The 16,148-nt window shown below is 35.3% G+C and overlaps 2 protein-coding genes and 1 long non-coding RNA gene across 4 annotated transcripts; 1 reads left to right on the top strand and 2 right to left on the bottom strand.

Moving 5' to 3' along the window:
• Nucleotides 1-1,234: 1,234 nt before the first annotated feature.
• On the bottom strand, nucleotides 1,235-9,982 carry fastkd2 (FASTK mitochondrial RNA regulator 2). Its single transcript, XM_039648371.2, has 12 exons — nucleotides 9,844-9,982; nucleotides 8,252-8,876; nucleotides 6,801-6,904; nucleotides 6,604-6,712; nucleotides 5,497-5,620; nucleotides 5,256-5,395; nucleotides 4,989-5,161; nucleotides 3,941-4,104; nucleotides 3,638-3,862; nucleotides 2,063-2,147; nucleotides 1,808-1,922; nucleotides 1,235-1,570 (listed from the first exon to the last, which is right to left on the bottom strand). Exons 2-12 carry the CDS (start codon nucleotides 8,837-8,839, stop codon nucleotides 1,442-1,444), a joined length of 1,956 nt encoding a protein of 651 aa, XP_039504305.2. The 5' UTR covers nucleotides 8,840-8,876; nucleotides 9,844-9,982; the 3' UTR covers nucleotides 1,235-1,441.
• Nucleotides 9,983-10,162: 180 nt separating this feature from the next.
• mdh1b (malate dehydrogenase 1B, NAD (soluble)) lies at nucleotides 10,163-14,984 on the top strand. Its single transcript, XM_039648285.2, has 9 exons — nucleotides 10,163-10,214; nucleotides 10,599-10,711; nucleotides 10,844-10,978; nucleotides 12,115-12,257; nucleotides 12,609-13,123; nucleotides 13,406-13,547; nucleotides 13,744-13,919; nucleotides 14,270-14,409; nucleotides 14,651-14,984. Exons 1-9 carry the CDS (start codon nucleotides 10,193-10,195, stop codon nucleotides 14,726-14,728), a joined length of 1,464 nt encoding a protein of 487 aa, XP_039504219.2. The 5' UTR covers nucleotides 10,163-10,192; the 3' UTR covers nucleotides 14,729-14,984.
• Nucleotides 12,146-15,680, bottom strand: LOC148978775 (uncharacterized). 2 transcript variants are annotated; one of them, XR_016168942.1, is made up of 5 exons: nucleotides 15,364-15,680; nucleotides 15,115-15,229; nucleotides 12,589-12,850; nucleotides 12,383-12,497; nucleotides 12,146-12,285 (listed from the first exon to the last, which is right to left on the bottom strand). It is a non-coding gene; the product is annotated as an uncharacterized LOC148978775 (long non-coding RNA). The 2 variants fall into 2 exon arrangements; XR_016168943.1 differs by having other exon boundaries at nucleotides 12,589-12,712; nucleotides 15,364-15,679.
• Between the last annotated feature and the right edge of the window lie 468 nt (nucleotides 15,681-16,148).

Raw genomic sequence — 16,148 nt, forward strand, 5'->3', positions numbered from 1 at the left:
GCTCAAACTCTTCTTCGACGGTAAGTGAAACACAAACACAAGTGACGTGATCCCAAAAGCCCTACACCGCCACCGCGTGTCCAAGGATTATAACGCAGTTATCGTGGTAACCACTGGTAAAGTATGGAAAGATAGCCTATATTACAGGAAATTCATTTTTCAGTATGTTTAAAGTATGTTTGCTAAACCTAACATTAAAACACACGGCAATATACGAAATCCTTGTGGGATATTGTTTGGTCCCCATGAGGAAAACAGCTTATAAATATTGTTGTTGTTGTTTTTTTTTTTTAAATGTTAAAATTCATAAAGTTTTCTGTGATGAGTAGGTTTGGGGGATATAATATACAGTATAAAAAAACATTGTCTATGGAAAGTCCTCATAAAACTAAAACACAACATCTCTCTCTCTCTCTGTGCATGTGCGAATCTAAATATACATGTCTTAGTTACTATTAAAGGAGTAGTTCACTTTAAAAAAAAAAAAAAAAAAAAACCTTTTGTTGATAATTTACTCACCCCCGTGTCATCCAAGATGTCCATGTCTTTCTTTCTTCAGTCGAAAAGAAATGAAGGTTTTTGATGAAAACATACCAGGATTTTCTACATATAATGGGCTTCTATGGGAACCAAATGGTTCAAGGTCCAAATGACAGTTTCAGTGCAGCTTCAAAAGGCTTTAAATGACACGAGACGATAAATAAGGGTCTTTTCTAGCGAAACGAGTGGTCATTTTAAAGATAAATAAACAAGTTTAAGTTTTATAAGCACAAATGCTTGCCTTGCTCTGTTCTGTGATGAGCGTTCGTGACTCTCCTGTTCAAACTCAATCATCAAAATGAACAAATCATTTTTCAAGTCATGACTCGAAGGGTCCTAGACAACACCCTTATTCATTGTCTGGTGTCGTTTAAAGCCCTTTGAAGGTGCACTGATACTCTCATTTGGACCTTGAACCGTTTGGTTCCCATTGAAGTCCATTATATAGAGAAAATCCTGGAATGTTTTCATCCAAAACCTAAATTTCTTTTTGACTGAAGAAAGAAAGAAAGAAAGAAAGAAAGAAAGAAAGAAAGAAAGAAAGAAAGAAAGAAAGAAAGAAAGAAAGAAAGAAAGAAAGAAAGAAAGAAAGAGACATCTTGGATGACATGGGTTTTTTTTAAAGTGAACTACTCCTTCAAAAGATCCTATTTTTCTGAAGTCAAAATATAACCACATTGAAAAGAAACACTGAAAAAGTCAATCAGTATTTTATTATTATTAAAACATTTCACCGCATATATTTTATTCATTATATTTTTCACTTGGTGTTGGAGGAATACATAACTGTACAACATTGATATTACACACCACTAAATATGCATCATGAATCCATCCTTGATTACGGTCAAAAGGCAAATTAAATACTACAGAACTGCTCCGTCAGGATCTGTAACGAGATTCACTCTGCTTTTGGACTGTTGTTCAGTATTTCCTGCGTTCCAGAGGATTCCTGTTCTGGAAAAATGAGCTTCTGTAGCATCTGAACCTTCTCTTGCTCAGTTTTAGAGTTGAGCTCAAGGACAGGAACCTAACAAGGGGGATATATGTGAGGAATATTATTGGAAATGCAAAATCGAGAACCAGAGATTGATCTTTTGGTAAAGTCTCTGCAGTTGTTACCCTAACAAAAGAGTACTATATCAGTACTGTGATGTATACCATATTTTGCGTGCTATTCCAAGGTATTTCATAATATTACTATGATACATGACTAAAAATCATTATGTGTCAGGTTTTAGTGTGTATCAGAGTATAACACGCTTACCAAAACAGGTCTATAACCAAGTTTTCCGAGATGCCGAAGTTTGACAACCAAGCTGGCTCGAGGATGTGTTGTGCCAAAGCAAAATGAAGTAGGTGGAGCGCAGATCACCGCAATCCTGAAATATAGGACAGACGAGAGCTGAGTATCTCTAAATCAAACTTCCAACAATCCAGAACTGGGGGGAAACATCTAGGTAATGTGAGATGATCATACGATTCTTCATTTAAACATCAAAGCTGTCTTGTGTTTTGTTACCTTTGGGGACATTCAGGTGGCCCAGAATCCTCTGCTTTGAGGTCGCAGGTTTCTTGTTTTGGACGAGGCAGAGTAATCACAAAGTCTAAAGCAAAGATGCAAACCATGTTAAATCCAACATAAAATGCCATTCACAACATCCACGATGTGTAACTTTTCTGAACAAAATGATTCAGCAGGAAGGTAGAGATGTGATTGATTGCACAAAGTAATCTATTTTAGCTTATATATAACAATATTATAATGTAAATGAATATGCAATTAATATAATGTATTTTTTTATGTACATACATATACATAAACATTTACTATTAGTTTAGTTTTATTTCCATAATATTTTTTATTTTTATTTTATATTCTACTTTGCTTTATGGACATTTCATTGTTTGATAAATCTTATTTTATTCTATTCAAACATCTACTGGTTTATTATAAACTTTTGTTTTCATTTTCATTGCTTGCATAGTGTGTCATACAACACTTTGCATTGTATTGGATCTTAATGGTGCTAAAAGTTTTATTTTTATTATGCAAAATATAATTTATTGTTTTTTATCCTTTTGATTTTAGAGTAAATTTAACATGGACAAGTTTTCCTGAAATTCACTTTTTGTCAACACTTGTAAAAACACACACTTTAAATGTATTGGAAGGTACTATATACATACAGTTTTATTATTTGAAATGATATAATAAATTACAACATATTAATTACATAATTGTGTTATATTAAATATTATAATAATAAATTAAAATATGATAATAATAAATAATTAAATATAGTTACTATTAATTTTACCACGTCGACACAGTTATACTATAAAAATATATAGGAAAAGAAAATGATACTTATCCGAAAACATTTCTGTTTTTTTAAAGGAGTAGTTCACTTTTAAAAAAACTTTTGCTGATAATTTTCTCACCCCCATGTCATCCAAGATGTCCACGTCTTTCTTTCTTCAGTTGAAAAGAAATTAAGGTTTTTGATGAAAACATTCCAGGATTTTTCTCCTTATAATGGACTTCAATGGGAACCAAATGAGAGTTTCAGTGCAGCTACAAAGGGCTTTAAACGACACCAGGCGATGAGTAAGGGTCTTATCTAACGAATCTTTTTTCGAGTCATTTGGTTTATTCAACGAAATGACTCAAAAAGATTTGTTTATTTTGATGAACGAGTTCAGAGTCACGAACGCGCATCACAGAACAGAGCAAGGCGACCATTGAGCTTATAAAACTTAAATTTTTTTATTTATTTTGAAATGACCGATCTTTTCGCGAGATAAGACCCTTATTCATCGTCTGGTGTCGTTTAAAGTCCTTTGAAGCTGCATTGAAACTCTCATTTGGACCTTGAACCGTTTGGTTCCCATTGAAGTCCACTAAAAAAAAATGTTTCAAAAGTGAACTACTCCTTTAAAGTCTGAGCTTGGTCTAATCGATTAGCGCATCTGCCTCGACACACTGAGCTTCTGGTGCTCATGTGGTGAATGTTAGTTTGAATCCTGCCACTGTAAACACCACTTGAACTTGAAATCAATAGAAAACGGCACAGAAACACGCAATTCATCTCACCAATGAAGTAGAAGCTCTCCTCCAGCACACTGTCCTGAACCGCATCATTTCCCACAATGCTCTTGATTGCACTGAGCATTTCCTGGTTGACTGGGACTTTATGAGCAGGAACTGTGAAGTGGAAGTCTGGGATAGACCTCAGGGAGTGTGGCAGCTGATGTTCATCCAGTCGCATACACAGACCCAACATGTGCAGCCACCTCTGAACCTTATTCGACTGGTTGCCTGTGAGGACACAGAACAGACGTCAGCTGAAATGAGATGCACTTTGGATGAGGAGGGAGAGGAAGTAGAGATATTAACCTTTCTTTATTATTTGGTGCATGGTTTCCCGCTGTAGCAGTTTATCCAGTAGGGTTTGAGGGACGTGCTCCAGCAATGCCAGACAGTAAACGGCTTTCAGTAGGTCGTTGGGGGTCATCTTTGGAAGGTAGGACTCCAAGACCTTCGTTATACTTGCCAGAAACCTAATTAAAAAGCAGCAAGTATAAGTTTGCTGAAGTCAGAGACAGAGACAACTTTTGCTTTGGGTTTTTGGAGGATTTATAATAGTTGAATATTCTGAAATACAAGTCTATTTATTTTAATTGGACAATTATTTGACTGAATATACATTACAATTCAAAAGTTTTAGGTCAGTAATTAAAAAAAAAAAAAAGAAATTAATGTTTTATTCAGCAAGTATGTATTCAATTAATCAAAAGTGACAATAGGGACATTTGTAATATTGTTAATAAAGATTTCCATTTCAAATAAAGTTAGTTCTGTTGAACTGTCGATTCATCAAAAAAAATCCTGGAAAAAAAGTATAGTGGTTTACATAAAAATATTAAAGTGGTCCTTTTTAGGGATATGCGCAATGACTAATTTAGTTAACGTTTAAACTAGGGCTGTCAAACGATTAATCGCGAATCGCATCCAAAATAAAAGTTTGCGTTTACATAATATATGTGGGTGCACTGTGTATAATTATTTCGTATATTTATAAATACACACACATGCATATATATTTAAGAAAAAAATATTATTTATATATAAAATATTTACATTTATATATAATATAAACTATAAATAAATCTATATACATGAAAATATTTCTTAAATATATTCAAGCATGTGTATGTATTTATATATATAAAATAATTATTACACCGAAGCCTGGAGTAATGCTGAATATTCAGCTTTGCCATCACAGGAATAAATTATTTCAAATAAAAAAAGATATTTTAAAATTTCACTGCCTTTTTACTGCATTTCTGAGCAAATAATTACAGCCTGGGTGAGAATGAACACTTGAAAATAAAAAAAATCTTGACAGTGTAAGTGAATAAGAATTAAAACAATGGCTTACTCTGTTTTTTTCTCTTTCAGGTCATGATTGAGGAGTGAATAGACTTTTAAAACACTAAGGACGTCTCTCAGGGTCAGACTGTCGGGGTTCTCGATGATTCTCTCTGCAAATACATCCAGCAGGACCACAGGTCTGAACAAGAGTTCCTCAAATGATACTAGAATGAGAATAACCTGGAAAACATTAAAAAATATGCTCAATAAGAAATATATTGTGCATTCCTCTTTGAATGTACAGTGCAGTTTCACTTGGATCAGCAGATCGCACCTGTTTGTTAGTCCACATTTCAAGCGTGTTGGCCATGTACTCGGAGACAGAGTTGAAGAGGGCGTGGTTTCTGTAGCGAAGCTCATGGCAAGACTTCAGTACGGACAGAAGCCTACCGAATGGAAATTCATGCACGTTTTCTGCAAGGAAACAATGAAAGGTCAAGTGACAGTGACTTGTCTCGATTCACTCCGTTTCCTGTAGTTCTGGGAACGTCTGAGAGGATCATGGTCTATCTCACCAGCTATGTTCTTGCTGCAGATATCCAGCAGAGGTTTGAAGTTCAGACCCATGGAAGCCAGGCTGGAGAACATGTACTGGCTGTTGGGTGGGTTAAACTCATCTGCCAATGACAGAGTCTTTATCTGAGGGGGAACAGAGAGGAATCGAGCTAGAAACGGATCATGATAAACCACTATTTCATTCAAAATTATTGGCCTTTGTTAGGTTGTAAACATTGAAACAATAATCATTTCTTGTTAGACAGCTGCATCATGTTAGGATTATTTTATCCCAGAATCATAAGAAAAGATAGACTGAAAAAAAATAATCCATGAAGCAATACGTTTTGTGATATCAATATCTTTCTTAATGCAAAAAAATCTCTTTCTCATTCCTGTAATGTGATAAATAACTAAATAATTTACAAAAATATGAATTATTATAATTAATACAAAGAGAAAAAAATGCTTTTCCCCAAACTGTAAAGTATTTACATATCATGGTTGTAAAAAAATAAATAAATAAAAAAACACTATTACAGGAATGAGAATTTAATGAGAACTACTACTGGGCTGTTATTATTGTTGACTAAAACTAAAACTTATAAAAACAGTTCTGTTCATTGAAATAAAGCTGAAATAAAATAAATATTAGTTGAAAAGCTTAAACTAAATGGAAATTAGAAATGTTGCATTGGCAATAAACTGAAAGTTTAATTTGAAGCACAAATATCATTAACTAGAAAAAAATGCAAAAATAAAAACAAACTACAACAAAAATTAATTAAACCTAAATGGTAATATAAAAAAAAAAAACGAATATGACAAAGGCACTTTTTTATTTTTTTTTTATTAAAAACTAAACAAACATTAAAACTGACATTTAAAAAAAACACTCATTCAGAATATTAATAAAACTATACTAACACAAAAATACATTTTTTGTTTTTAACATTTTTATTAGATTCAATCCCAGTGTTAGTAGCCGTGTTTCCATTACCCTTCAAATTGCGCAAATTGAAATCGCGAAATGAAAAATTAAAATCTGTAATGAAAACGCAGCTACTATCAGTAAACAATACATTTTAGGTGATATACATTTCATGTGAATAAATCATAAATCTAACCGCCAGCTGTTTCTTCAGGTGTGTCGGAGAGTTTTGGCCCACCGCACGCATCATGCTCTGCAGGACAACCACGCTCTGGATCTCAGGAATACGATCCTTCAGCAACAACCTTCAAAACCAGAACACAAAGTGATGAAAACACACACACAGTTGTCACACACTATAAGGTCATATTAGGGCTGTTTACATCTTCACACCTTAAAGCGTCTTTTAGGGCCTGAACGTTCCTACAGTCCTCCATATCCCGTATACAGCCAGCCAACACCGAAAGAGCTTTTATTTCAAACTCATTCAGCCGTTCCTGGAATCAGCATAACAGAAGGATCATGTGACACTGAAGACTAGAGTAATAATGCTAAAAATTCAGCTTTGCATCACAGGAATAAATTATATTTTAGAATATATTCAAATTTAAATTATATTAAATAATAATATTTCCCAACACTTCTGTTTTTACTGTGTTTTTGATCAAATAAATGGCACCTTGGTGAAGAGACTTTTATCCAAAACATTTGAAATAAATCAATATATATAATACACAGAAAATACATTTATTAAATCCAATCTGAATTTAAATATTGTGCAACTATTACAACATTCTGTAAGTGATTTCTGAGAAACACTGTTGATATATTGTTACTCTAGCTAAAATGACAGCATATCTTGGATCTGTGAAATAGCAAAATTAATGTTGCTCACATATGGACGAGAAACAAATCAACTTTAGCGTCTGTTTTCAAGACTTGCACGCTTCTCTCCTGCGCTGGAAAGTCTAATATTAAAGGAGTAGTTCACTTTTAAAAACACTTTTGCTGATAATTTACTCAGCCCCATGTCATCCAAGATGTCCATTTGTCATTCTTTCTTCAGTCGAAAAGAAATTAAGATTTTTGATGAAAACATTCCAGGATTTTTCTCCATATAATGGACTTCAATGGGAACCAAATGGTTCAAGGTCCAAAAGACCGTTTCAGTGCAAACTGCAAAACTGTTCAAAGGGCTTTAAACGATTCCAGGCGATGAATAAGAGTCTTATAAAGCGAAACGAACGCTCATTTAAAAAAATACAAATAAAAAAGGTTTAAGGTTTGGTTCATTCAGCGAACAAAATGAAGGAATTGACTCGGAAAAAGATTCATTCATTTTGATGAACGAGTTCAAACAGGAGAGTCACGAACGCGCATCACAGAACAGAGCAAGGCAACCATTTGAGCTTATAAAACTTAAACTTTAATTATTTTTTAAATGAGCAATCGTTTCGCTTGATAAGACCCTTATTCATTGTGTGGAATCGTTTAAAGCCCTTTGAAGCTGCACTGAAACTCTCATTTGAACCGTTTGGTTCCCATTGAAGTCCATTATATGGAGAAAATCCTGGAATGTTTTCATCAAAAACCTTGATTTCTTTTCGACTGAAGAAAGAAAGACATGGAAATCTTGGATGACATTGGGGTGAGTAAATTGTCAGCAAAAGTTTTTTTTTTTTTTTAAGTGAACTACTCCTTTAACAAGTGTGTACTCTGTCCGATCCACTTTCAATAGCATTTCTCAGAAATTACATACTGCACCTTTAACGAAAATTTATATTTTCAGCCTTGAAGACAAAACCTTTAACGTGATTCGATTACATTCACAAGACTTGACTCACCTGTATAACACGTAGCAGCACCTGCACAACATGCGTGTTTTGTGAAACTCCCAGGTTGACAATGGCCAGCAAAGTGTATGCCAGATCATCGCTCTTCATACGCCAGGCTTCGATCGCAGCCCGTTCACAGACCTCCTGAAACCCCGGGTGTTCATACATCAGCCGCAGCTCACAGCTCCGCTGCTCTTCCGTCAGTTTCTTTGTGCTGACCCACATGCGTGTGAAGATGTTGCTGATGAGATCCTGCGACGCTGGGTACTGCTTTAACGTGTCCAGCACATCAGTGGGGCAAAAACAGTTCTCCAAATGGCTGTAGATAGGAATCCTTTCTGCTTTATTCAGGGGTTCGCTGGTCTCTGTTTGCTTAATAGGAACATTAAGAACATCATGACCACCCTGACTGTAATACCGGACTTGTTTTAATGTGTGTCCTTGAATGTGTTTTCTTCCCAGCTGAGATGATACAGCAAAGCTTCTGCTTATATAACATAATGACATCTGTGTCCATCTAAAAGAGTCAGATGTCCACAGCGACGTGGATCTCAGAGCACATCTGAGCATGTCCAAACCTGATTTATACATGCTCATCGTGGGTGATTCTCCAAAGCTTCAGATATGATGTAACCTGTTTCAACAAACGAAAAGGTCAAACAATGTCATATTTTATTACCTTTTTCTAAACTATAGTGAATAAAATGTGATAATGTGTGAAATGTTGAAGGTGTCTGAATAAATTTTGATCAATTTTTTAAACCTTTTTAATCACACAGTTCTCGTTAGCAAATTTTAGTTTGGCCCAACTTTTAATTTCACATTCAAAATGCACTAAAATGACCAACGCACTTCATATGTTTCAAATTAGCTAATTCTATCAACACTAGCACATTTTGTTAAACAATGAACTAAAACACACCGACAACAGGTGCATCTTACAATGTTTTCTATTGTACATTTCTTTACAAGACAAGAATGACACTATCTCTACTAATTGCAGTATCACATGATCCATGTTTACATTACAGTACAAAATTATTCCTATTAGTTTCCTTATCTGGTACATATGGTAAAGACACACAAAGACTATGTACTATGTAACGTTAATTGTTCAGGTACATCTAATTGTTTTGATGTTTTTTTTCCAATACAGTAATATAACTGTATAAATATTGCAAATTGCAACAGTTTTATTCAGTTTTGTTAGATTTGAACGTAAGTTTTATCCGTTTTGAAGACACACTATATAAAGATCTTGAAATATTACTAGAATCAGAATAACCCAAAAATAAATGTATATTTGTATGTACGTATCTGTCTGATTATCAGCAATACATTTCAACTCGAACAAATAGATAGGCATTTGTTGAATTTACCTAACGTTACAGACATAAATAAAATAAAGTGAAAAATGTAAATGGAAAAAAAAATACACTTAATGCTTATTTTGCATGTCCTTGTACAGAAACCTTGAAGAAATGCCTCAATGTTGCAGTAAAACTTGTATACTATCCACATGTTTGAAGTTAATTATGACAGTCATATATTTTAATGCGGTCTTGATATCATATTTAATACTCATAATATAAGGATCTTACCATTCGGTTGGTGTTGTCTTCACACATGTGCACTGATCTGCTCTCACTGTGAGCGCAGCCATGACAGAGAGGGACAGAAACAGGGAGCGCGCGCACGAATGCTTCCGCACGATAGTTCCGCTTGTAGTATCACTTGTTTTTCTCAATGTTATTTTTAAAACCCCGCCCAAATGGTGAAATAAATATATATAAAACTTCTTTAATCCATATTATGCATATAATATTATTTTAAAATCATAAAAAATAGATTTGAAAAAAAGAAAAAAAAATCGAAATGTTTCCTCCCCAGGAACATTTTATGCGGAACACACGGTTACCTAGCAACGCCGGACGCGCTTGTGAATGGACTATGGCAAAATTTGTTCTTGCAGGTTGGTCAGTTTTATGGCTAATTAAACAAAATTACAGAGTACTTTAATGAAAGCAAACGTTGTCAGCGTTCTTCTGTCTGTCTGTCTGTCTCTGTTGGTTTATCTACCTATCTATCTATCTATCTATCTATCTATCTATCTATCTATCTATCTATCTATCTATCTATCTATCTATCTATCTATCTATCTATCTATCTGTCTGTCTGTCTGTCTGTCTGTCTGTCTGTCTGTCTGTCTGTCTGTCTGTCTGTCTGCCTTAAATGTTATCCCACATTATAGCTGTAATTGTATTTCCTTCTAATCAAAACCCTTCAGTATGATTATAGTAAATCATGTCACAGTCAGCAGCATACTGTATATAGTATTATCTATTCATCTGTACAGGAAAAGCTGATTGTCCTTATTATGCGAAAGCTGAGCTTCTTGCTGATGTGCTGCAAAGAAACCTGCCAGATTTTCACATTCACAAGATCTGTGTGCAGCCCAGTGACTGGGAGGTAAACCCGAGTCTGAGTTCATGTGGAGCTTCAAGAGCTCTTTAATCATTTTTACACCGTTCACCATATTTTTAAGTTGAACTAAAGATGTCCTTGACTCATTTAATCATTTTCAACCATCTTTCTTTGCAGACATGGCTGGAGGACACATGTGCATCAAATGGATGGACGCATTCAAGCTGTCCTTTAGTATGGAGGGAGCTGATCGATCGCGGGGGGAAAGGAATGCTCCTTGGAGGCTTCAACGATTTCCTTGAGCATGCTCAGGTTTGCATGATAGGATACCCAAATAAAACAGAGCAATCAAGCACAAAAAGGACATAGTCCACATAAATTCATTTTTCTGAGTTCCTTTGGCTCATTTTTTGAAAACGCTAGCAAAATGTAGTTACTCTCCAAACACATTTACTCTTTTGCATACAAGTACCGGTACTAAAACACACACAAATCATGAGTGAACAAGAAAATTACTGTAATTACTGTCAAAAATTACATTTGAGAAGCAATCCAAGGCAATTTAGAAAAACTCCAATAGCTGCTGTGCAGTGATTTTTTTTTTTTTTTTTTTTTTTGGGGGGGGTAAACTACAATTGCAATTCACATATCACGCAAATGGTCATAACACAGTACAAACAGGGAAATCCAGGAAACCAGGCAAATCAGAACCATAATACAGGAAAAGCGCTCAGAAATGCAGTGTAACGCAAACCATAACAAGATAATGACAAACAGTCGGGAAGAGTGTCCTCTATATCACATTTTATTTCAGCTCTTAAAGGGATAGTTCACTTTGAAATTAATTTTTGATATGTTTTTGCTTACCTCAAGGGCATCCAAGATGTAGGTGTCTTCATTTCCACAGTATTTTCAATTTTGATATTTTTCGGTCAAACCATTCTTGTCTGTCAGTCATATAATGGAGGTCTATGGTCACTACCTCAAAGAGCATGCACAGAGAAGTCCAAATTAAACATGATTTAATGACTCGTAAATGTAAGTACACATTGATTGCCGACATGAAACGAGCAGTTTGAGTGAGAAAACAAACATTATTTATATCGTTTTTACCTTGACTTCTCTGTGCATGCTCTTTGAGGTGGTGACCATAGACCTCCATTATATGACTGACTGACAAGAACGGTTTGACCTAAAAATATCAAAACTGAAAATACTGCGGAAACAAAGACACCCACATCTTGGGTGCCCTTGAGGTAAGCTAAAACATACCAAAAATTTATTTCAAAGTGAACTATCCCTTTAACATTACTGCAAGATAAAAATTAAACAAATCCCATCCATTTTAACTCACAGGGACCAAAATTATTATATGATCCAAGATCAGCAACATCCTGTTTCATTTAGAGACTGTATGTGAATATAAATACTTTTGTCCTCTCCTGCAGGGTTACTATGGCATTACCTCAGATATGAACTCTGATCTGATGCTAAAAATTGCAGCAGAGAATCAACGAACCAAAGAACTGTGTATGAAGGAGGAAGTTGACCGACTCAAGTCTCTCAGACCTCTGCACATCTGGATCAGCGGGTGGATGAGTTTTATCAGGCCCCTTTGCCTTTAAAGTGATATTTTTTTTTGAATATTACATTTCATCCAGTGTGTGAATGTTAAAGGAATAGTTCACCCAAAATCTGAATTCAGTAATTACTCACCCTAATGTCATCCCAAACAGACTTTTGTTCATCTTCAGAACACAAATGAAGATCTTTTTGATGAAATCTTTGACACAAATCGTAAAACGAATCCATTTGAATTGAAATAGGAGACCTATAAAACAAAATTAGGATCCTTTAAAATAGCATAGTAGGGGCACTAAAATAGAGTTGTTATTATTATCTTGAGATGCATGATATTTAACCTGAGAAAAACCTCTTTCAGCGCCCTGAACCCCATCTGCTACAGCCTCATTCCTCAGTTGTTGACCCCGGGCCTGTTTCCAGGTCTCCCCCTGTTCAGCCTTCACCTCATGGACACCTGTGGCTCTGAGGAAATGATGCAAGGACTCAAGATGGAAACAGAAGATCTCGCCCTACCTCGGCTCCATGAGGTCACCATCCATTCAGACCAGACTCGGGCGTTTCAGGAAGCCCACTTCATCATCTTTCTGGATGACCTGCAGCCTATATGTGAAAGTAACGATGAGCCGGATGACAAGGACCACACGGTGAGCCGGGTAGCCGAACGTTTCTGTTGCTACGGGCAACTCATCGAGGCGAATGCACGGAAGGACGTAAGAGTGATAGTGGCAGGAGACTCCTTTATTAACCTGAAGTGCTCGCTGTTAATTGAGAACGCTCCCTCGGTTGACCCGCACAACTTTGTGGCAATGACAACGCAGCTAGAATACGAGGCAAGAACTCAGCTTGCGCAGAAGTTCTCGGTGAGAACATCAGGTAAAATAATAAATATATGTACTAATATTCAATTGCAATAGAATGATACATTTGAAAGTTCATTTAGTTCAGTTTGACTATTTTGATTTGATTCATAATTATTTTCGAAAGTATTCTGAAGAAACAATATGCCATTTATACAAGCTACAGCTAATGTTTTAAATTAATATATATTATTTTTTAATAAATATATAATAAAACAATATTAATAAAATAAATTAAGATTTTCTTACTGTCTTTCTGGTCGTGCTCATTTTTTTTATTTTATTTTTTTATTCACAGACATAACTGATGTTGTCGTGTGGGGGAACATCAGTGACAGTTTCCATGTTGACCTGCAGAGGGCGGAGCTTCTCAGATATGACGGCGCAATTCGGGGACCAGATGGTTTTTCTCAGCGAGTTATGGAAATGATTTATGATTGGTAAAGGTCATTGTGGTCCATGCCTCAAGCCATATGCCTCTTTTATGCAATTACATTATCAATCAGTTCATGAATTATTCTAAAGGGTACAATTCTATCAGTAAACAAGATAAACACATGCAAATTCCATACATATCCTACATTGTCTAAATGCATTTGCCATTAATGTAATTATACTCATGTTTTGTTTTATAAGGAAATGGCTGGAGACAGATTTTATGAGTTTAGTACATAAACGTCGTGCCACAATTTCGTCAAAGACCAACAAAGTCACAGCAATATCATCAACCAATGGAATAATGACCATTTTAAGGGCCTGGAATAATGACGGTTCTCCGGAGGACGTTTTCTCAATGGGTGTACTTAGTACAGGCAAGACCATTCAAATCATTCTCAAACATGAAATAAATAAAACTTACAGTATGAAAAAAAAAAGAAGATGAGAAAATGAACATTATTTATGTAGTTTTTACCTCTTGTAACCACAACCACGTTTAAGTGATCTTAATGCGCGGGCTCTTCAGTCTGAGCAAGCCCTTTAAATCACATTAAACTGACTTTAAAAAAAAAAAATATTTGAACCTTGTATAACTAAAAAAGTTGAATTTATTTTGATGAGTTAAAGCAATATGTTATCATAACTTATTGGTCATGTAATTTTTTACAGTGTATCTTACAAATAGGCTATTTCGTGTAAATGTCTGACCTTTCTAAATCTGCAGGTCAGTTTGGGATTCCAGCAGGTTTGGTGTTTTCTATGCCTGTGAGCTTCAGGGATGGTTGCTGGACAGTTCGCTCAGATGTTACTGTTACAGATGAGCTGAGGGTAAAGCTTGATGCTTGTGCTGATGAACTTAAAATGGTGAGTCACGAAGTATATATATCAAGAGAGAGAGAAAGAGAGATTCAACAGGGTTCTAGTACTTAATCAATGAGAGTCTGGGAAACTCCAAAGGTTTAGTGTAAGTTTGCTGGCACTTTAAATAACAAATAAATACATGCTTTATGTGCTTCTTCCTGATAAGACATGGATCGAAGGCTTGATCAGTTTTGATAAGATTGCAGTGCGTTAATCAATATTGTTTTATGCATTAATTTTCTAGGAGAAAGACATTGCTGCTAGAATATTGAAGATGAATGACGGCTCTCCAATTGCAGACTTCGCTCCTTCAGTAACCTGACACATCATCATTCTAACAACAAGAATTACCATTTTTTTAGGTTATATTTGGGTTATACAATCTCAATGCTTTAAATGTAATGATCTTGGCCCACAAATCTTTAGCTCAATTTTTGAGAGACTCTTTTTGATAGCAAAAGATGTCATGCAATTTTACCAAACAAATGTGGGTTGGAAGACAATTTGTCTTCCAATACAATTCTGATACAATTTGTTTCGGGTTCTCACTCTTTTCCCAATAAACACATGTGTGAATCTATACCAGAAGAACTTTGTGCTTAATTATTATGTTAATAGGTGATGCACTCATAGTTGCCTTTTATATGCTATAATTTCCTTAAAGGGATAGTTCACTTTGAAATTAATTTTTGGTGTGTTTTAGCTTACCTCAAGGGCATCCAAGATGTAGGTGTCTTTGTTTCCACAGTATTTTCAATTTTGACATTTTTCGGTCAAACTGGTGTTGTCTGTCAGTCATATAATGCAGGTTTAGGGGGTCCACCTCAAAGAGCATGCACAGAGAAGTCAAAATTAAACTTGATTTAATGACTCGTGAATGTAAGTACACATTGATGGCCTAAGACACTAAACGAGCGGTTTGTGTGAGAAAACAAACAGTATTTATATCGTTTTTACCTCTTGTTAACACCCCTGTCGAACTGATCTGAATAAAATGTCCAACTGAACCGAACTGAACCGTGTCCAACGTACGCCGGAAGTGATCTCTCGCGCGTCTACATCACGCAGTGTTTACACTGAGATTTCGGAAGTTTTACCTTTCACTAAACATATTTAGATATACGGGAAATCACAAGACGATTTCGATATATCTAAATATGTTTAGTGAAAGGTAGGTAAGCTAAAACATATCAAAAATTAATTTCAAAGTGAACTAACTTATCCCTTTAATCTAACTTTGAAAATTAATTTTCCAAATGGTTAGAGCAGTTTTTTTTTTTTTTTGTTTGTTTTTGCTGCAGGATGCCTTAAAAGTATTTAAATTAATTGTTATATATATATTTTAAATAATCTAAATTTAAATGCTAAAAAAGCCAATAAAATCTTCTTCCCTCAAAAGGCGGGCATACACTGTGCGATTTTCGTCCGATTTTGAGCCGAATTCTGACTCGTGCGACTCATTTTCTTGTCGGACCGATTTTCAGCTTTGTCGTGCGTCGTTTGTCGTGCAGTGTTCGTGCAGTGTACAGGGAGAAACGAGAGGCGATTAACCTCTCACGATCGACAATCGGATGGTCGGATGAATTTCTGGCATGTCAGAAATTTTGGTCGCTCCTCGTGACTATATCGCACAGTTGAAGCAAAGCTACGAACCGATTGCCCTAAACTCAGTGTTTTTTCCCTCACTGCGCCTGCGCGAAAACAGAAGTTTAACCATTTCATCTGCAGCAAAAATAAAATTA

The sequence above is a fragment of the Pimephales promelas genome, chromosome 6, assembly GCF_988280905.1.
Source record: "Pimephales promelas chromosome 6, fPimPro1.hap1.1, whole genome shotgun sequence".
Classification (NCBI taxonomy): Eukaryota; Metazoa; Chordata; class Actinopteri; order Cypriniformes; family Leuciscidae; genus Pimephales; species Pimephales promelas.